Source organism: Natrix helvetica (assembly GCF_964273705.1).
Source record: "Natrix helvetica genome assembly, chromosome: 3".
NCBI lineage: Eukaryota > Metazoa > Chordata > Lepidosauria > Squamata > Natricidae > Natrix > Natrix helvetica.
In genome coordinates, this window is record NC_138549.1 from 48,731,120 (window position 1) to 48,753,093 (window position 21,974).

The 21,974-nt window shown below is 45.9% G+C and overlaps 1 protein-coding gene across 9 annotated transcripts in view; it reads right to left on the minus strand.

Annotated features, from left to right (window-relative positions):
* Positions 1 to 4,269: 4,269 nt before the first annotated feature.
* The window catches only part of PHKA2 (phosphorylase kinase regulatory subunit alpha 2), a 142,266-nt gene continuing 124,561 nt past the window's right edge, over positions 4,270 to 21,974 (minus strand). For 7 of the 9 annotated variants that reach the window (XM_081949547.1, XM_081949548.1, XM_081949546.1 and 4 more), the window contains one exon: positions 18,832 to 20,178. In XM_081949547.1, coding sequence (XP_081805673.1) covers positions 20,005 to 20,178 — 174 coding nt within the window. In that variant the 3' untranslated portion in view covers positions 18,832 to 20,004. Of the gene's footprint in view, positions 4,311 to 6,725; positions 6,741 to 18,831; positions 20,179 to 21,974 lie in introns of those variants that run through there. The other 2 variants (XR_014175110.1, XR_014175111.1) reach the window with 2 other exon arrangements.

Here is a 21,974-nt window from a genome sequence, read left to right on the forward strand (position 1 = left end):
GACAGATCCTTCCTATAATGGTGGAGTAGCTGCATGCTCTCAAATAGCTTGAGGATAGATGTACTCATCTTGAAAATCAGCCTTCACTTCTCCTAAGCATAGTTAGTAGTTATTTTTAAAGTTAGACTCCTATATTACAGTATGAGGAAAGCAAAATGCTGTCTAATTTATTGGCAAGTGCTGTACACTTTAGGGATGGGTTGTTGCTGGTTTGCTTCGTGCGTGAGTGCGCAGTTGACTGCAAATTGTTCTGCATATGCTCAAAATATGAAAAAATGACTTTAAAAAAACCAAGCCGGCAAAGGCAGTGGGGACCGGGGAACCGGTTTGAGGGCGTGGCCAGCCTGCTGCCCCTACCGGTTCGATGACCCAGAATCCAATTTCCACTACTGGTTCACCCGAAATGGTGCAAACAGGTAGCAACCTACCTCTGGTACACTTCATTCCAAATATCAGGTCTGACTATGAAATTGAAGTGATGGAGGACAGAGCTATGGATGAGTAACCTGTCCTTGGTCTGTTCAAGAATGTATGCTGTTTCCAAATTCTTTATACAAGAAAAAATGTATTTTCTTTTTCTCATATCAGTGAGGCTGTGGGTTTCATGGTATGTGCCACTCTCTTGTCCTTATTTGACTTTTCTATTGGCCTACCTTTGTTCCATAGGCAGATCTCCTGAAACTTGAAGGCAGCAGTGATTAGTTCCTCTCTTACATCATTTCAGCCAGTATATTTTAACTAATGTAGTACCATTATTTGATAATACGAAAATCTTGACATTAATGAGTTGAACTAAAAAATAAAGATTAGTAAACCACTGGCTGAAAACAAGTATCTTCATATAACTTGTCCAAGACAAATGATTATTCTAAGCACAAAAGTAAAAGAAATCAGGATACAGTGCTGTATTAAATATTCCAATATTCTTGAAAGAGAACATAATTATCAGAAGTGTAGCTTTCAGCTTTTAAAAGGAGCAGATTGCAGGAGACCTGGAAAGAACTGTAATTTGACATTTATTTCATTGTAATTTGAGCCAAGGAGATTGATTTTGTTAATATCAAGATTATCTCATATTGAGAGGTGCATGTCAAGATACATAATTTAATTAAAAATAATCAAATATTCAAAATATGAAAAGCTTTTACTACCTCCAAATTGTGTAGATATTATTTTCACTCATTTAATAAATGTTTCTTTTATAGTGGGGAATAATAGAATGCTGCCAATTCTTGCTTGTGATGCTCTTGTATAGGAAAGCTAAAGTAGAAGAGTTCAACTGTAAATGGTCTGTTCAACACAATCCAATTGGATTACTGTAATGAGCTTTACATGGGACTGCCCTTGAAGAGTATCCAGAAGCTTCCACTGGTACAGCATGCAGTGCAATAGATTGTTGTTTGCTCCCAGAAGAGCACATATTACACCTCTACTTCATAAATGCACTGGTTGCCAGTCTGTTCTGGGTCCAATTCAAAGTGCTAGTTTTATCTGCCCCTTCATTGCAGGGTGCTGAATTATGAGGGACCACCTCTTCACTACAACCGGTTTTGAACTGCTTGCTCAGTTTGGCAAACTGGCTGAAGCCTTGCTCCTCCCTCCCAGCCTCTCCTCACCAGCGGCTCATCTCTTACTAGAGCCACTTCATGATGTGACATCATCCAAGGGGAGCAGGAACAGGGAGGTTCGCTCACTCCTTTTCTCTGCGCCTCCTCCGTTCAGCCTTTCCTTTTCATTTTTTGCATCCAAGCCATGTGACTGCCGCCATGGGCCACCAGCAGCTGTATTGGAGCCACCCCAGGAAGTTTGGGCAGGGCTTGTGCTCCTGGTAGGTCTCCAGCCCTCCCCAACTTCCTCTTTTCAGCCTCTGCCGGGCCCAATGACAATGCCACCTGGCGCACACCAACCTCTGCCCCGGGGCCTGGCAGTGGCAGGGAACATGGGATCACCCGGCAGCTACATACATGGCTGCAAGAGGAAGAAAAGCCGGATGAGTTAGACTGATGGATTCAGAAACCAGTCATAGCAGGGTATCCAAAATGTCTCCCTGCCTTCGCAGAGTTTATTGCTTTTTATGCAGTTTTAACAAGCAGCATAGAGTATATAGCAACAGCATTGTTATTGGTGTATTCTCCTTGTCAATCTTTAAGAACACCCCAGCCAGGGTAAAGTCTCGCATATCTTGATGGTTCCTGGTGGTGCTAATTAGGTGAGCTCATAGACATTTGAGGTAAACGGGTACTGAGACATGACAATTTGCTGCACACAGCCTCTACGTAACCTTTATATGATCTCTATCTCTACAGCTCACTCTTTTCTATTTTGTTAGACAAGGTATCGTAAGAGGGGTTAGTGAAAGGGTCATTATCAGGAGAGAAACATCCTTGCAGTTGCTTATACAGGGCATATACCTGACCCTGAGGCAGTGTGGGAGAGGGTTTAGGGCGAAAAGCTGTGATACATATATTGTAAAAGGAAGGAAGACACTGAAGAAAACAGCACCACCAATCAAAATAGCGCAAATAATGACTAAATAATGTAGGACATTTCACAATAAGCCTGTGGGCAACCAAGCCCAAAGGCTTTCCCACCAGTATCCTAAAGTATCAATTTTCAAATCAGAGGCCAAATTGTGTAAAATATTGAGCTGGTGCTGGATGGTTTGTGATTCATCTGAAAGGTTGAAACAACACATTCCTTCGAAACTTTCACAACCCAAATGCTGGCGCAGAAGCAAATAATCAATAGCAGCGCGATTTTGTAAAATAGCCTTTTGCAAAGCTTGCAGCTCATGGTTGATTGCTGAAATAGTTGAAGAAGTAGCATTAATTGTTTTTGCCAAATTACACACAACAGCATTAATGTTAAGATGAGCGTGAGCAGCAAGCGCTGGCACACCCACAATAGATATAGCCAATGCTACGTATTCCGCTTTATTAAGTAAAGCTGTCTCAGAGTCACAAGTGCTATCTAGCGTGACTCCACGTCGAGAACGGTTTGAGTGAATTTGCTGTTTGGAAAGCAAAACAGGAATCAACCGGCTGAGACAACACTGTGCTTCACTAATATTAGCAGGAATGTAATTAAAAGTTTCTTGACCACATGTAAGAAACCATCCTTGTGGGAACCAAACATGGGCAAAATTAAAGGAAGTCTCCTCAAAAGCTGTACAGTTTAAAACAGGTGAACTAATACGAAGACAGTGAGGTTTTTTACTTGAAGATGTACAATTAACTATTTTTGTGCATGTTATATTCTCAGGGACTACTACTACCAGGGTGTGCAAAACAATTGCGTCAGGGGGTGGATCATAGGCAATCAACCCCCAACTAGATATAGTCCCATAGTTAAGGTTTTCATTTAATAGAAATCTACTCAAACCAGTGAAGTTTTGAATTACTGCAGATGGGGTACAAACAGACCAAGCATGTAGAAAGCAAATTATTCATGTCATACGATTCACATAAGCAAAAGACATCATTTTGTGTGATGCTAGCTAGCTGCACCCATAGGTTTTGCTTCATTTGCTGCTCAAGCGAGTGTTTGGGTGAGATGACATCTGCTGTCGCTAGAGGGCAGCAATTAACAATCAAACATAAACAAATGATGGCTAAGGAATTGGCAGTTAAAACCACAAAAATGGCAGTGCATATGTTCTTGGGGGTTTGCTCCACTTGTTGCTGTTGCAGCACTGCCTGCGTTTTGGTGGTCAGGTTTTTCAAGTCTCCCCACATCACTGGATGGCTGCTTCGACGAGATTGTATTGACCGCTGTCTGTAGAGTCACCTTGGCCATTTCTGGAACCGGATTCAGGGACTGGTGCCATGACATCCTTAGCTGAGTGGATGCAACGTGCTGGAATCCACAAGGGTCCTGTAGGAGCACAGCAGCATATCCTCGTCCCCAAGTAATCAGAGGGACCGGCCCTAACCATGACTTGTCTGGTAATGCCCGATAATATACTAGAGGGGGAGGCAAGCTTGTTTTCTGTTGAAAGTGTCTCTGATAAGCGGTCAAATTTTGAATGGAGACATTCAATTGATTTAAGGTAAATAATACTTAAATAATAATACTTAATCCAACAAATTGGGTACTCGAGAGCCCTCCTTTTTTATTTTTTATTTGTTTGTGAAGACAGTCCTTAAAGGACTGATAAGCGCGTTCCACGATGGCTTGGCCTTCAGAATTGTAGGGTAGCCCATGAGCAAGAACAATATTCCAGGTTGTTCAAAATTGCAAAAAGGCCGATGAAGAATAGGCTGGGCTGTTATCAGTTTTTAAAGAGGAGGGTTTGCCCAAGGCAGTAATGGCTGAAAAAAAGATGAGAAATAACATGATTAGCTGTTTCCCCTCGTTGAGGTGTGGCCCAAAGTGCTCCTAAATAGGTATCAATAGATAAACAAACATACTTCCAGGAGCCAAAAAGGGTACATAGGTGACATCCATTTGCCATAGTTGATTAGAGGCAAAACCACGGGGATTAACTCTCATGTCCCCAGAGGGGGATGCCCCAGAACATTGGGGACAGGATGAAACAATCTGCTTGGCTTAGTCGAGTGGAATATGCCAAGCTTGTACCAGCCCCCTGGCATTTTGATGGAAAAAAGTGGCTGAGGAAGGGATTTGAAAACAAAGTGGGTAAAACATGAACAGCAGCATCAGCATGATTGTTGCCTTCAGAAAAAGATCCAGGAAGAGACGAGTGACTGCATATGTGAGAAACAAAGTATAAATGCTTTCGGTCTTGTAGTAGTTGCTGCAAAGTTAAAAACAGAGCCATAAGATTGGGGTCAATCCTGGGTGTGATGTAAGCACCTGGAAGATTAAAAATAAGTTGACACACATAATGAGAGTCAGAGATTAAATTAAAAGGCTGTTGAGAAAAGGTATGGAAAGCTAAAATAGCAGCAGACAATTCTGAGCATTGCAGGGACAACTGTATTGCAGTGCAGGACACCTTCTAGGTATCATAATGAGAATCCTTGTAAACAATCGCTCCTCTCATTTGCCCTCCAACTGAAAAAACAGTAGGAGCTTGCGAAAGCGGAGAAGACAAAAGCAGTGGGCGGGCAGGAAAAGAAGACGTCATTAAGCCGAGGATCTTTAGGCAAATAATATGCAATACAGCCCACATAGTCAGTTAAAGCACACTGAAGAGATAAGTTATTCTGAAAATAAAATTGAAAATCAGATTTTGGAATAGGAAGAACAATATTAATCAAATGGTCCCATTTTTGCGGCAAGCTCGAGTGCGTCCTAAAGTTATTAATTCAGCAACGGCCTGGATAAATGGCAAGACATTTTGAGATGGGGTATGGTAAGTAAAACCATTCAACACAATATACCCTTTTGTCTTCTAATACAGCTAATACTCCCGTAGGCAGCTTACTAGTAGGAAACACCAGAAGAGTTAACTGACAATCTCTATGAGGAATACGATCCACAAACTGAGTGCTCAAGATATTAATTTTCTCAACTGTGGCAAGTGCTGCAGAGGGAACTGCAGTGAGATCTCCAAGTTGTTTTCCTTTGGTCAATAAATCAAATAAGGGGCTAAGTAAATGTGTAGGCAAGGAAAAATATGGGGGAACCCAATTAAGGGTACCCAGCAATTGCGGTAAATCAACCAACGAAATAACTGGGCAAGCAAGGAAAAGCTGGAGCAGAATAAGATTGCAACATTTTATGCCCCAAATAAAGATAGGGAGAGTGCAGTTTTATTTTTTCCGGGATAATGTGCAATCCATAGACACCTAAATCATTTTGTATTTCTGAAAGTCAATTAGGTTGTATTTTTGGGGCTCCAATTAAAATATCATCCATATAATGATATACCAAAGCCAATGGATGACACTTGCGACAAGGAGCTAATCCTGCAGCAACATAAAGCTGACATAAAGTAGGACTATTCAACATTCCCTGTGGCAAGACATTCCAGTGATAACATTTATTAAGTTCTGAATGATTCACTGAGGGCACAGTAAATGCAAACTTTTCCTGGTCGGGGGGAGCAGAGGGGAATAGAGAAAAAACAATCTTCTAAGTCAATTACCATTACCTCATGATCTTGGGGAATCAAATTAGGGTTGGGCATCCTGCACTGCAAGGGGCCCATAGGTTGAATACAGGCATTGACGGCCCTAAGGTCATGCAAGAAACACCACTTACCACTTTTCTTTTTTATGACAAAAATGGGTATTCCATGGACTAGTGGAAGGCACAACATGACCAGCAAGCAGCTGGTCATTTACCACTTGGTGGAGAGCCGCCAATTTTTCATGTGACATGGGCCATTGATCAATCCACTCAGGCTCTTTAACCAGCCAAGTTAACAGAAGGACAGTAGCCTCAGTCTTCCAAAGTAAGGGTGGCACCCAATTTACTGAGCAGGTCGCGTCCCCAAAGGCTGACATGAATATCTAATGTAAAGGGGTGGACCTGAATGACCAAATCTGAATTAGGCAAATGGGCTGAAAGATATTGTGCACTTTTGACACACAGTTCAACGACCCCCCCCCCACTTGGACAATGCTCAGTTGGCCAGGTGATAGGCCACTGCTTGGCAGAGATCACTGAAACATCCGCTCCAGTGTCCAAAATTCCTTCAAAGAGCTTACCCTGCAGCACAATGATCTGACGGGGCTGTTGAAATGTGATCGGGGTAGTGACAGTAGCTATGACGGAAGTGGCCAGGTTAGTAGAACCAAAGTCTCCTTCCCCTCTGTCCTTTAGCTCTCCCCCTGCCAGGACAAAATAAGGCAAATTTAGGAGTTGAGCAGGACTAGTGTAAATGGACAAAATTTGGGGCAAATTGGTCCACAATTGAACATAAATAATGCCAGTATAGTCCGAATCTATCAACCCAGGAATAAAAAATACTCTTTTTACCCATGCTTGATCTCAGAAGGACAAGCCCTTCATAATTGTTTGGTAGGGGGCCTGATAATTGAGATGGAAATACTTGAACCTCCCCAGGAAATTTAAATTTCACTTCCTCCTGCAATATCAAATCAATGCCAGCACTACCTCTGGTAGCTGCAGGAGTATTTTCTATTGTTGGTTTGTTGTCTCTATTTGGACTGGGGCCAGAGACTGGTCCGTTCAGCTATTTCTCGATCGACACTCACTTGCCCAATGATAACCCTTCTGACACTTTGGACATTTTGCTTTCGACCCCTGATGGAAAGGGCCGCGGGATGCTGCAGACATAACTGCCCCCCCTCGGATTCCCTTTTAAAATGACCGGGTTTGCCATAGTTGTAACACTTTCCCTGAGGCTTGCTGCCTTGCGATAAAGCAGCCACCAATAAATTGTTTTGATAAGAGGCTGTTCCTATATCTTGACACGCTTTAATCATATCTGCCAAATCAGGATTGTTCCCAAGACCGATAATTGTCCTTCGGCATTCAGAAGTGGTGTTGTCCTTTGCCAACTTCACCAACAACCCCTGCTGAGCTTCAGGATTGTCTATCTGCCGCCGTAAAGCATCCTGTAATCTGTTAATAAAATCAGGATATGGCTCAGTAGCCTTCTGCCTGATATTAGAGAAGGCTTGATGAGGCTTGCCAGAAACAGGCACTTTTTCAAATGCTTGGTAGGCGCATTCAGAAGAAACATGTAAAGTGGCAACTGGTAAAACAATCTGAGCATCAACTGGAGCAAAGGGCCCAGACCCATACAATTGTTCAGGAATGAAGACCCCCCCCCCCGGAGTGAAGAGCATGCACAGAACATTGGTGTTTAAATTCGCTGTCCCAAACCACATATTGCGCTGGAGTAAGCAACATGAAGATTTCCAATCTTCAGGTACCAAAATATGATTTCTCATAGTGGCTTCCAGCATTCCCTGCACATAGGTACTACCCAACCCATATCTTTAATACCTTTTCTAAATTCCGTTAAAACTGCATATGACATAGGACAATATTCTACTATCTGAGCTCCATTGTGATCTACTTGTTCTGTAGCGTGTACTGGACAAACATATCAATCATTTCTTCTATAACTTCCCCCCTTTGCTAATTGTTCCTCTAAAATTTGCCTCATGGGGGTATACAATGGCCGTGGAGAAGCAGAAAAATTAACCTATTCATGAGGAGCTGAAAGTCCAATTGAAGATGATTTCAGGGGAATAATTTTTATTTGATTGTAATCAGGCGGAGGTTTTGTAGTCAATTGTTGTCCTGCCAAAGCATCAGAGCCAAATTTTTCCACTGCATTGAAACCATAGATGTAATATCTGTACTGGAGCCCGGGGTTCAAAATGTAAAGTATGCCCTCTCTTTGTCCAATCCCATAAACGGAGCATTCCGCGCTCTGGATACCAGGGACAATTTTTCCCTATCTCCCGAACCAGCTTCCTTATGTCCACCTCTGGTGGTGTAACACCTGACTTTTGTAACAGGAATCGAAGTTCCTGTATATGTTGTTGCTGTTGTTGAGATAGATTGCAACCCATACTTACCACTGAGGGGTCCCAGAGGATGAAGGTGCACCTTGGGGTCTATTCCAGACGCTTCCCCTGGAAGGTGTCCCTATTCGGGTGCCAGATGATGGATTCAGAAACCAGTCATAGCAGGGTATCCAAAATATCTCCCTGCCTTCGCAGAGTTTATTACTTTTTATACAGTTTTAACAAGCAGCAAAGAGTATATAGCAATAGCATCGTTATTGGTGTATTCTCCTTGTCAATCTTAAAGAACATCCCAGCCAGGGTAGAGTCTTGCATATCTTCATGGTTCCTGGTGATGCTAATTAGGTGAGCTCATAGACATTTGAGGTAAACGGGTACTGAGGCGTGGCAGTTTGCTGCACACAGCCTCTACGTATCCTTTATATGACCTCTATCTCTACATTAGACCCAGATGCTTCCCAGCTCTCCTTGTTGCAGAAGCACCAATCTCACACTCCTCTCTCTGCTAGCGGCAACCCCCTTTTCCTGCCGCCTTGCTGCAGGGCAATTTCATGTGAAGAAGTCAGCCCACTCCGCTTCTCTCACCTTCTCTCTCCGACCCTCCCCAACTCCCCTTTTAAGCCTCTGCCGGGCCCAGTGCGAATGCTGTGTGGTGCAAACCAACCACCCTCTGTAACCGGGCCTGGCAGCGGCAGGGAACATGGGATCACCAGGCAGCTACACACATGCTATGAGTGGAAGAGAGACCGGGTGAGCTAGACCCAGCCGCATCCCGGCTCCCCTCATCCCAAAAGCATCAATCTCGCACTCTCCCCTCTCTGCTAGAGGCCACCCCCTTCTTCTGCTCCCTCGCTGCCGGGCAATCCCATGTGAAGAAACCAGCCCTCTCCGCTCTCTCACCTCCAGGGGTTCAGGTGGATGGCTTTAGTGGGGAAAAGCCCAAGCGCATGGAGAACAAGCAGCTTTCTGCCACTTTCCTTGTCTGCCTGAAGTTCACACTGCTGCGTGTTGCCCCCACTGAGTTTTAGCCTGAACCTGTGGAGGTGAGAGAAGTGGAGAGAACTGGCTTTTTGCCTAGGTTTGTCCAGCTGTCAGGGAGCCTGGGGCACAGGGAAAACAAACTTCCAGCCACTTTCCTTGCCCAGCTGCAGCTTGTGCCGCTGTGTGCCCCACTGAGTTTTAGCCAGCAGGTGCTCCAAACTCTTTCCTGAAGAGACTTTGGGATCAACATGTAGGGTGGGTAGGAAGGCATTTTGCATTGATATCTGCTGCCCTCCTTGCAGCAAAATCCAAGCCAGAGTGATGGGGAGAGAACTGCAGTTTTGCAGGTCGTGGTGTCTCTTTTCTGCCACTGGCGGGGACCTTCTGCCGCCTCCCACTGCTTTCTGCATGTAACTTTGGAGCCGCCCAAGGGCAGCCCACTGCATCCAGGCCTGGCTGCATCCCCTGAGTGGCGATCCCAGCCCTGGCCTCCGCTGCCACCTTGGAAAACCAGCCAGCAGATTTACAAAGAAAGGGCTGGGAACTTCAAGCCAGGCATGCCCCACAGCCCTGCCTTGCTCACCTCCATCAGCAGCTCTGGGCAGTGGTTCAGCTTTCCCAGCTAGCCACGACCTGCATCTTGTAATCTTGCTGACTCTCCACAGCTGCTTGGACTCGCTTGAATGGCTTCCAGCAGGTGGGGGTGGCTAGGGACCATAAGGCTGCATCTCCCACATTACCCCTGGCTCTGCCCACCCATCCAATCAGGGCAGAGTTTGGGAGTGCCTGGCCTCCCGCTCGTATGGGGAGGCGCTGGGTTCTGGATTCATAGTAACAAACCGCAGAGGGATTGGATACATTAGACAATAGCAATATCAGTAGCATTAGACTTATATACTACTTCATAGTGCTTTTACAGTCCCCTAAGTGGTTTACAGAGTCAGCATATTGTCCCCAACAATCTGGGTCCTCATTTTACCCACCTTGGAAGGATGGAAGGCTGAGCCAACCTTCAGCCAGTGAGATTTGAACTGCTGAACTGCAACTTGCAGTAAGCTGAAATAGCATGCAGTACTGTCACCTCAGCTCTGGGGTAAGCAGTGAGAACTTTCGTGCTGGGCTGCTCGGAGTCATCTTTCATGCACAGTGGCAGGTGGGGTGGCAAAGCGCCTGCTAGGTTTTCTAGGCTTTGACCCTTTCTCTTAAGAGAGGTTGCCGGTGGAAGCGAGGAGGAAGATGCCCGGGCTCCGTTCGAGTGGAAGAAGTGTTGCTGCCAGGAGCCTGGTTGTGACTCTCACCATCCTCAGCCCTAATTAAGGCTGAGAGGGAAGAGCCCAAATGGTGGCAGTGCCTGTTGTGTTTATTTCGAAGACCAGGTGAGCTGCCCTATAAGGAGAGGCCAGGCGAGGAGTGGCTGGGAGGGGAAGGATCAGGCAAGGCAAGGCACCCCTCGACGTGAGTGACGTCGATTTGGCCATGCCCACCCAGTCATATGCCCACCCAGCCATGCCTACCCAGTCAGTCATTAGGGCAGAGAACAGGTTGTTATTTGAATCCCACCACTGATCCCAGGGTACCAAAGACATTTTAAGATGTCTTTATTGTGGTTGATCTTTTTACTTTCTCCACGTGCTTTGTATATTTTTTAATAGTGCTTTTCATTTTTAATATTTATTTTTATGTTTTTATATTTGTTACTTTATTAATGTACACCATGCAGAGTTGCTTCTTGTGAAATGGGCAGCCATATAAATATGATGAATAAATAAATATAAATATTGACTATACTCAAGATACATACATTTGAAAGCACAAATTTCATCTTAAGTCTTTTTTATTACATAATCCATTAACGAAATAACTTAATGTACACTGTTAAATCACATATATATTAATCAGAAAAAAGACAAATGATCCTTTCATAAGCACTGTTATGACCTATTAACTGGCTTTTGTTATTAAAGTCGCTTCAGTTTTTTAAGCAGAAATACAGAAATTCTTCCAGTTTAGACATACTGTATATCTTCTTGAGATAATTGTTGATTTTTGTTTATTGTTTTTGTCTGGAGTTGCAATATTTTAGTTTGGTTGGTTAATAACCGTTGTTTATGATCATATTACAAGAAAGAGACCATTGCTCCAAATAGCTAAGTCTGGCTTGCTGAGGTATCTCCTCTTCCCCTGCAGTTTCACATATCTTTTGAATGAATATTTGGGAGACCAAAGAGCTTACCTGGACAGGAAGACAAGCACCACAAACAGGGCGTACAGGGGAAAGTGATCATTATCCCCTCTAATGAGAAACCCCACTAGTTTCCTATGACTTCTATGCTCAGAAACAAAATAGCGTAGCCGTGCTTGTTAAGGGCCAGTTAAGTTCTTGATCTTCTAGCACACTTTATCAGCAGTACATTCTGTCCAGTTGTCTGTCCTTTAGATAGTAAAATCCATTTCTGAGTGTTATTGATATTAAGAAATGACATCAATTGTTTTTCTTACCTCTTTTCCAATACATTCTGAAGTAGAGATTGTTTCACTTGAGAACTTCTAGCATTTGTGTGTACATAAATTTACTTATGTTAAAACATCAAAGAGAAATAAATCTATTTTGTGAATATCTAAGATGTACAAATAATATCCTTTCTAATGAAAAATATCATATTAATTTCTCTTATCCTCCTTTGGCAGGATTTACGATAATTCTTTTCCTCTTAATTCTTAAATAGCTTTTTTTTCAATTTCTCTGGGTCATTTTATTTTTGAATTATCACACAGTTAAGTTACATGGATATAATTCTACAGCAAATTACAGTTGTATATACACAATGATGCATTTGCAAACTCCCTATATTCTTCCTCTGGATCAAACATCCTTTGGGAATGTACTGGAAAAATAATTAAACTGATCTGTGAACATCTAGAAACAAATACAATTATAACTAGTAGCCGGGGGTTTGTTAAAAACAGATCATGCCAAATCAATCTTATTTCATTCTTTGACAAAGTGACTAAATTGGTAGACCAACGAAATACTGTGGACATAGTATACTTAGATTTCAGCAGGCATTTGACAATGTAGACCACAACCTACTTCTTGGTAAGCTAGAAAAATTTGGGATAGATAGCATCACCACCAGATGTTGACCCCAAAGATGGCATATGTGTAGCCATATTTTATTTTAGCTTTGTATGTTTTTTTAAATTAGCTTTTAGGTTTGTAAGTAAATGAATTTAATAATAAAAAGGAGGAGGAGGAGCTTCCGGAGGGAATGGAGGACTGCCTCTGAGCTCCGCTAAATGCGGAGGGCTTTTTGACGGGCGGGACGCTGCCGACCCTCATTTCCACCCTGAGGGTCGGGGATTTTTGGCGCAGAATATCCTGGCACCCTGCCCGGCTCCAAGCTGGCCCGTTAGGTCGGCCGGGCAGCCGGACAGGAGGAAGATGGCGCACTGGTCGGTTGCGGCATGGCGTTTTAAACCAGCATGGCGGCTGGCGGCCTCTGAGTCGGAGTCGGAGCGGCAGAGCAATGGAGCGCCAGTGCCAGCGGAGCAGCGGAGCAGCGTAGCGGTAAAGTCTTGATTGGAGGGGGCGAGAAGGCTGGAGGAGGTGGAGGACAGCGGCGGTGGTCTGTGTGGTCTGCGTGTCTGTGTGACTGGGCGGATTTTGGCCTGAGTCATTGGAGAGATGGTGGCAACCCAGGAGAGCCGAGCGGCCCAAATTACGAGCTATGGATCGCTGAGCTCTAAACTGGCCGGCGATTGTGGGAAGGAGTGTAAGGCCCGAGGGAGGCCCGAAAGATCCAAGGCGCCGAAGGGAAGAAGGGAAGGAGAGTGAGGCCTGAGGCGCCGGAGGAAGTAGAGAGTGGAAAGAACGATGGAAGGGCTGCAGGGAGGCCACAGGGAGGCCGATGCAGCCCTCACGGGCCCAATAACAACGCCTATGGGTTGCCAAATGGACAGAGGACTATTTTCAACTAAGGCAGGCCATGGAACGGTGGCCTGGAACATCAGAGGCCCATGCAGAAGGTCAGACCCAGTGCTTTGCTGTGCTCACAATTACCCCCCCCCCCACTCATTTACCATCTATTTATTACGGGCTATCTGCCCTACCGCCTATTATGACTTACCATCTATTACGAACTACTTCTTAGCTGCAATCTTTTATCCACCAGCTGGCTACTTTATCATATTTCCATCAGCCATCATTTCCATCCAGATATGGACTATTTTCATCAGCCTATCCCCTTGCCTGGACTATCCTCTTGCCAGGACCATCCCCTTAGGGGGAACTGTGGCTGCTGATACATATTAACATCTTCAGCTCCCACTTGATGAACTTGGCCCTGTCTAATTATGTTATACACGAGGCTAGACCTACTACAGCTACGAGAGTCCCCCCTCTCGCAGCTATGGCCTCCTGCCCTTTCGAGGGCCCACCTTGAGGACGGGTTCATTAACCCAGAGAGGTGGAGGAAGCGCACGTTGAGGGTTTTTTTAATTAAATGTTTTTTAAAAGTTGTAAGGGGTTATAGGGATGGGGGGGGAAACAGGTCAGGAGGGACGGGAGAGCCAGGCACCTAGGTGTGGTCGAAGGAGGAGGGAGCGGAGTGGGGGAGGAGAGGGAAGATAGCATTCCTGCGCAGGGCTCCCTGATACTAACGGTCGTGGGGAGGGGCAGGTGAGAGGACAGAACAAGAGCGCGTAGTCGGTTGGGAGACCGGGGTTTTTGGTCATTCCCGGTCGTTTGTACCAACCCCTGCATACTAGGTGGTCAGGATCTACAGACCCAAGGCCTGAGACTGCTGTTATGCAACGCGAGGTCCGTTGTCAATAAGGCCCCCCTCATCCACGATCTAATTTTGGAGGGGGAGCCGGACCTCGCAGGAATAACCGAGACCTGGTTGGGCCACGAGGGAGGTTTACCCCTCGTGGAAATGTGCCCGCCAGGTTATCGAGCATTTCACCAGCCTCGGGCCCAGGGAAGGGGCGGTGGGGTAGCAGTGATTATCCGGGAAGACTTGGAGCCGAGAGAGTTCACTGTGCCACAGACATCCGGGTGTGAGTCCCTCGTTGTGAGATGGGGCCCAGGGAGGCAGTTGGGCCTGCTGATAGTATACCTGGCTCCTCGCTATACATCAGCGGCCCTGCCTGAACTCCTCGAGCTGATCTCATCGGTGGCGGTTGAGACCCCCAAACTTGTAGTGATGGGGGATTTTAATCTGCCGTCGATGGGAGAAGCGTCTGAGGGGGTTCGGGAGTTCATGGCTTCCATGACAGCCATGGACCTGACCCAGTTAATTCAGGGCCCTACTCACGAGGGAGGCCACACGTTGGACCTTGTCTTTGTCTCTGGCCAGTGGACGAGTGATCTGGGAATAGGGGATTCAATTATTACTCCCCTGTCATGGTCAGATCACTCACTTCTCCGGCTTGACTTCCCCGGTGCTACACCCCGCTGCGGGGAGGCGGAACCGGAAGGTATTAGATGGTTCTGCCCCAAGCGTCTGATGGAACCAGATAGGTTCCAGACGGAGCTTGGGCCACCTCCTGTGGACCTGACCCGCCCCCGAGTGGAGGACCTGGTGGACGCATGGAATAGTGCGACTACCGGGGCCCTAGACCGGGTGGCGCCTTTGCGGCCTCTCCTGCGGCGATGAACCACCCTGGCCCCTTGGTTCACCGAGGAGCTAAGGGTGATGAAACGCCACAAGAGACGCCTAGAGAGTCGGAGATCCTCCCGTTCCGAATTTGACCGAGCACAGGCACGAGCCTATTTGAGGACGTACCTTGTGGCATTAAGAGTGGCCAAACGTCAATATTGTGCCGCTCTTATTGCGTCCGCAGATAACCGCCCTGCCGCCCTGTTTCGGGTGACTCGCTCCCTCTTGTTTGAGAGACCGCGGGAAGCCCCTTTACAGGGCAGAGCAGAGGAGTTTGGGAAATATCTACAGGACAAAGTCGCTCAAATCCGGATGGGATGGGCCCCTTTCAGTGGTCCAGCTGAGACGCCCGCGGCGAGTCTTGAGGGACCGCTTTGGGAGGAGTTTGACTCGGTTGCCATCGAGGATTTGGACAGGTTGCGTGGACGTCTGCGACCTACCACATGTTTATTGGACCCGTGTCCCTCCTGGCTTGTACTGGCATCCTGGGAGGTTACACGCGACTGGCTCCTGGGCCTAGTGAACGCTTCGTTGGGTGAGGGGCTTCTACCGACCGCCTTGAAAGAGGCGGTGGTGAGGCCCCTGCTCAAGAAGCCTTCCCTGGACCCAATGGACCTAGTCAATTATCGTCCAGTCTCCAACCTTCCTTTTTTAGCGAAGGTTGTAGAGAGTGTGGTAGCACAACAGTTCCCACGTCACCTGGAGGAGAATGATTATCTAGACCCGCGCCAGTCCGGCTTCCGACCCGGGCACAGCACGGAGACGGCCTTGGTCGCATTGGTTGATGATCTCTGGAGGGCCAGAGATAGGGGCTGTTCCTCTATCCTGGTCCTATTAGATCTCTCGGCGGCGTTCGATACCATCGACCATGGTATCCTGTTGCACCGGCTAGAGGGGCTGGGAGTCAGGGGCACCGTTCTACGGTGGTTTGGCTCCTACCTCTCTGACCGGACGCAACGTGTGTTGGCAGGGGATCAGAGATCGACCCGGAGGCCACTCACATGCGGGGTGCCTCAGGGGTCGGTGCTCTCGCCTCTCCTGTTCAACACATACATGAAACCGCTGGGCGAGATCATCCGTGGTTTTGGGGTGGGATATCATCTGTATGCTGATGATAGTCAGCTATACATTTCCACCCCGAACCACCCCAATGAGGCCGTCGAAATGATGTCCCGGTGTTTGGAGGCCATACGGGTCTGGATGGATGACAACCGACTAAAACTCAACCCTTCCAAGACGGAGTGGCTGTGGCTTCCGGCCTCCCGGTTCAACCAGTTGCTTCCATCTCTGGCCATTGGGGGCGTGCAACTGGCCCCCATGGAACAGGTGCGCAATTTGGGCGTCCTCCTAGATGCCCGGCTGTCCATGGATGACCATGTAACAGCCGTGGCAAGGGGGGCGTTCCATCAGGTTCGCCTGATGCGCCAATTGCGCCCCTTATTGGACCGGGATGCCCTACGCACAGTCACCCATGCGCTAGTGACGTCTCGCCTGGACTACTGCAATGCTCTCTACATGGGGCTTCCCTTGAGATGCACTCGGAGACTGCAGTTGGTCCAGAACGCGGCCGCGCGGGTGATTATGGGGAGGACTAGATACTCCCCTGTAACACCTCTCCTGCGCGAGCTGCACTGGCTTCCTGTAGTCTACCGAGTGCGTTTCAAGGCTTTGATTATGATCTTTAAAGCGCTTCATGGCACAGGGCCTAGTTACATGCAGGATCGCATCCTGCCCCATACATCCCTACGACCAATCCGCTCACACAGAGAGGGACTTCTTCGGGTGCCGTCCGCCAAACAGTGTCGGGGGGCGACACCCAGGAGCAGAGCCTTCTCTGTGATGGGCCCAGCCCTGTGGAATGACCTCCCCCGTGACATCAGGACTACTTCCGATCTCCGCTCCTTCCGTGTACAGCTGAAGACCCACCTCTTTCAATTATCTGGCCTGGCTCAACCGTAAATTCTTCTTACTCCTCCTGACAGTTCTTTTAAATTTTTAAATTTTAACTTGTGTTTTACAATTGGGGTATTTTAATGGTGACTTTTAATTGTCCAATGTGATGTAATTTGCTACCTCCTCCGTGCATGTATGTCCTGTATATATGTATGTTTATGTGTTTGTATATGTTTTATATGCTCCATTGTACGCCGCCCCGAGTCCTGTCTGGAAAGGGAGCGGCTAATAAATTTAAATTTATTTATTATTATTATTACTTCAGACTCTCCACTTTCTAACTGTTGGAAGGGGGATCGTAAAGATAAAGGGAGAATGTTATTTCTAGGTGGCTTTCCTTTCCCTCAGAGTCAGAATTACACCAAGCCCTTGCCAATTTAATGTGTATCTAATAAATAAACTTTGAAAAGAAAATGGACTTTATTTTTTGGGACGTGTTACTTGGAGGTTTGACGCTAGATGGATTTGTAACTGACTGATAAACTGCACTCAATGAGTAATCCTTAATGGTATTACATCTATATGGAGGGAAGTAGTGGGATACCACAAGATTCCATCTTAGGCCCAGTACTCTTCAAAATTTTCATAAGTGACTATCCAACAAAATGAAATTTAATGTGGAGAAAACCAAGGTTTTACATCTGGGCAGGAAAACCCAAAGGTAGAAGTACAAATTAGCTGAAACCTGGCTGAAAAAACAATAACTGAGAGAGGGACCATGGAATCCTAGTGGATGATCACTTAAATATGAGCCAGCAGTATGTGGCAGCAGCCAAAAAGCTAATACAATCCTTGGTTGTTTAAACAGAGGCATAGAATCAAAATCACGTTAGTACTGCTTTATAAATCCTTAGTAAGACCACACCTGGAATCCTGCATCCAGTTTTGGTCACCATACTACAAAAAAGATGTTGAGACTTTGGAAAAAGTGCAAAGAAGAGTAACTAAGCAACTAAGATGATTAATGGCCTGGAGAAAAAAAAAACATATGGAGAATGGTTACAGGACTTGGGTATGGTCAATCTAGAAAAGGAAGGACTAGAGTTGACATGATAACAGTATTCCAGTATTTGAGGGGCTGCCACAAAGAAGAGAGGGTCAACTTATTTTCCAAAACACCAGAAGGCAAGACAAGAAAGAATGGATGAAAACTAATAAAGGAGAGAAGCAACCTGGAATAAGGAGAAACTTCCTAACAGCGAGGACAATTAACCAGTGGAACAATTTGCCTTCAGGATTTGTAGGTGTTTCATCACTGGATGTCTTTAAGAAAAGACTAGCCAACCACTTATCTGAAATGGTAAAACGGGGTTGGACTAGAAGACCTCCAAGGTCCCTTCCAGCTGTATTCTGATTGAACAATTGAACTTGAAAACAATGCCAGTGGGTTCCATTCAGTTGGCTTCAGTTTTGTTTACAATTTCAACATAAATTAAAAAAGCAAAACATTTCATATGAATAGCACTCTAAATGTTGCTTATGCCAGCTTGCTTTAAAGTATAACTTTATTACATGAGCCACTATTTAAAAATACACAACTAACAGTGCAGTTATTTTAACATGTTCCTAGTACTTTAGTTAATAGTGGTAGTCTTACAAGTAATTTCTTATTACTAACAATGAATTGGTATGTTCAACAGCTGTAACTGTTCATTTGATATTTTTCTTTGCTATTATTATATACAGAATTTTAAAAGCTCCACAATGGTGGGAAATGTACAAAGATCCTGAAAAAAAGAGTGATCCAAATATTGTTTTGGATAGCAGGAACAGGCAAACATATTTGGCAACACTTAATAGTTAAATAAACATGATATATAGCAGTAATTTAGTTGATGGACTTTATTTTCTGTATAAAAGACCTGTCCATTCTTGTAACAATTTCCTGCTGTGACTTTTACATCATATGCAACCTGCCAAGTGGCAAGGACTTTTCTGATGCTTATTCTGAAATTTTCCTACAGATACATGGAAACTATCTGAGGAACAATTTAAATCATCTTTAAGATCTCCCTCCATACAGAAAATTGAAAACATAGCATTTCAATTCCAAGTTGCCCTACCAGATTACAATATGTGAACAAACAGTAGAATTAGCCAAGCATTCCCAGAAAGCTTCTCTGTCTCCCTCTTCAAGATTTTCAGAAGTAGTTTGCCATTGCCTCCTTTCTAGGGCTGAGAATGAGTGAACAGCCAAAGGTTACCAAGTTGGGTTTGTGCCTAAGCCAGGACTAGAACTCATGGCCTGCCAGTAAACTTTAGTAACCAATACACCTTAAAGCATACATTAGCTGTTCAGTCAGTGATCAGATAGGGGCAGATGTTCTACCCATTGGTTTGCTGGCTAGAAATGCTTCCTTTTTCACTGCATTATTTTTTAGACTTCACTGCTTTAGTACTCTCAAACTGCTAAATACCCATTTCCGTCTTTATACTATTCCTCTCCATGAAATATTTCCCATTAATTTCAGCTTAGATTCATGCTAGATTTAATAGTGATCCTCCTCTTCATAAATGCAGAATAGGACTCCTTTTATTATGACAAATGAAGTGCTGATCACAATTATAATCTAACATTGATATGCTTAAATTTAACCAACAAAACAAAATTCAAAACCTGAAGCAGGTTTGTATATGTCTGTCTGTGCACATGAGCAGGCTGGAAGCTACTTTCCTCCCTTGAAATTAAACTCAGCCCCCCCCCCTGCACCAATAAGACAATTCTTAATTACAGGTACCTGAGTCCAAGATGATTCAGACAATGCTCTGCAGGAGATCTGTACAGAATTGTGCCTTGATCTTGCTCCCTGGCCTTATGTTAATGGTAAAATGATGCTGTTAATGTTGAGGTAGCTTGAGAAGCTATAGGTCAGCCTTTCCCCGCAGTCTCCAGATGTAGTGGGACCCAACTTCCAGAAGTCCTAGCCATTGAGGCCTCAAAAATTTATGATTATAGGAAAAATCCTTTAAGAATGGATGCTTGTATTTTGGACAGTTTACTGCATCAGGCAGCCTGTGCTTGGAAGAAATTCATGGAGATAGCTAGCTACTGCTTTTGTTAGATAAGTCATGGTTCCATAAGCACCACTTGGAGCACTGTCATAGAAAAAGTAGCAGATACCTGTGCCTGCATCTTGTTCCAAGAAGCCATCAGCTCCTCCAAGGGATTTCTGGAGGAAAAAAGTAAAGAGAAAGAGGTGTATAAATACAAAATAATCCTCACTTAAAGAATGGCCAAATAACCTAAAGCATTATTTTTCAGAATAGGAGTTCATCAGCTTTAATTTCCAAAAGGGGCTACTCCTCAATCTTGAATGAGCTACTGAGACCTGTATGTATATAGATTTATTGTATGAGGGTCAGTCATACTTTCCCTCCAATTCAACAATATGTTGTCAATTGGGAGTGGTGTCAATCAAAGTCAATATGAGTTTGCTCAAGTGCTGGAAGCCACTGCAAGGCAAAAGGTGAGTCATGCACTTTAAAATAGCAAGGAAGAATGCTGCAGCGGGAATAACTCAGCAAACACCAAGGATATAAGTAGTCTTCTTAACCACCATGCAAATTTTATCAGCCAAGGATTATATGACCCGTTTCTCCATTGCCACTAGCAACACTAGTCCTAAATCCTATAAGAGTCTCTCTGCATTTCAGTCATTAAAATAGATTAAGGTGACCAGATTTTAACAGTGGTAAAGCGGGACACCATTGACCAGGGGGGCGGGGGGGGGCTCCTAATTAAAAATTTGGTCTATATCCTTGCACCCCTAACCCTTTAGGGGAAAAAACCCCAGGGGTCTTCAAACCTGACAGCTTTAAGACTTGTGGACTTCAACTCCCAGAATTCCTCCTCCAGTTGTTGCGGCGACATCATCTGCGTGGATCTGCTCCATATTCTGTTTTTTTCACCGGGGGCAGGGCTGCCGCTGAAGATGCCGACGAGCCCCCGCCGCCACCAGAATAACTGCTGCTGCCTCCTCCTCCTCCAACAGCACCACCACATTTGCTGCCCGGTGCTGCGGCTGAGGTGAAGCTGCCAAAGCGCCCGCTGGCGCGTCCGCCCGTGTCAGCGGTCGCGGCGCCACCCCCTCCGCTTGGAGCACCTGTGCTGGGCCCCGCGTTATCCCTGCCTCCTCCTCCTCCTCCGCCGTGCTTTTGAGTAGCCATGAGGTGTTTTTTTCCTGCTCCCGCCCCCTCCACCGCCTTCCTACTGGCTCCCGCGGCCTCATGGCTCCTCAAAAGCACGGCGGAGGACGAGGGGGCAGGGGTAACGCGGGGCCCAGCTCAGGTGCTCCAAGCGGAGGGGGAGGCGCCGCTGCCACGGGCAGGGGTGCCAGCTGGAGCATTGGCGGCTTCACCTCAGCCGCAGTGCTGGGTAGCAAATGTGGTGGTGCTGTTGGAGGAGGAGGAGGAGGCGGCAGCAGCAGTTATTCTAGTGGCGGCAGGGGCTTTGGGGGTTCACTTCAGCCACAGCGCCAGGCGCAAGCGGCTTGGACTGGCTGCCCACAAAGGACCTCCCCAGGCTTGCTTTGCTGAACACGAGGCGACTGACAATATTTTGAGTGGGCGCGGCCGGCACAAACTACCGTCAGTTGCCTCACGCTCATCAAAACAAGTCCAGGGAGGTCCTTTGCGGGCGGCCAGTTCTAGCCACCTGCAAAGGACCTCCCCAGCTTCCGGAGCCTGTGACAGTAGAAATCACTACGCGGCAGTTGCAAACTGCTGCGTGGTGTTTTCTTGCCATGTGCGCAGCCGCGCACCTTACCAAAAATCGGGACTTTTTAAAAATGCCGTGGGACGCGGGACAAATTATTAAAAATCAGGACTGTCCCGCCAAAAGCGGGACGTCTGGTGACCTTAAAATAGATCCTTTCCACCCATTCCCTGTGATTTAGCCACTAGTGCAGGGGTCAGCAACCTTTAACACTCAGAGCCATTTGGATCCATTTTCCACAAAAAGCAAAAC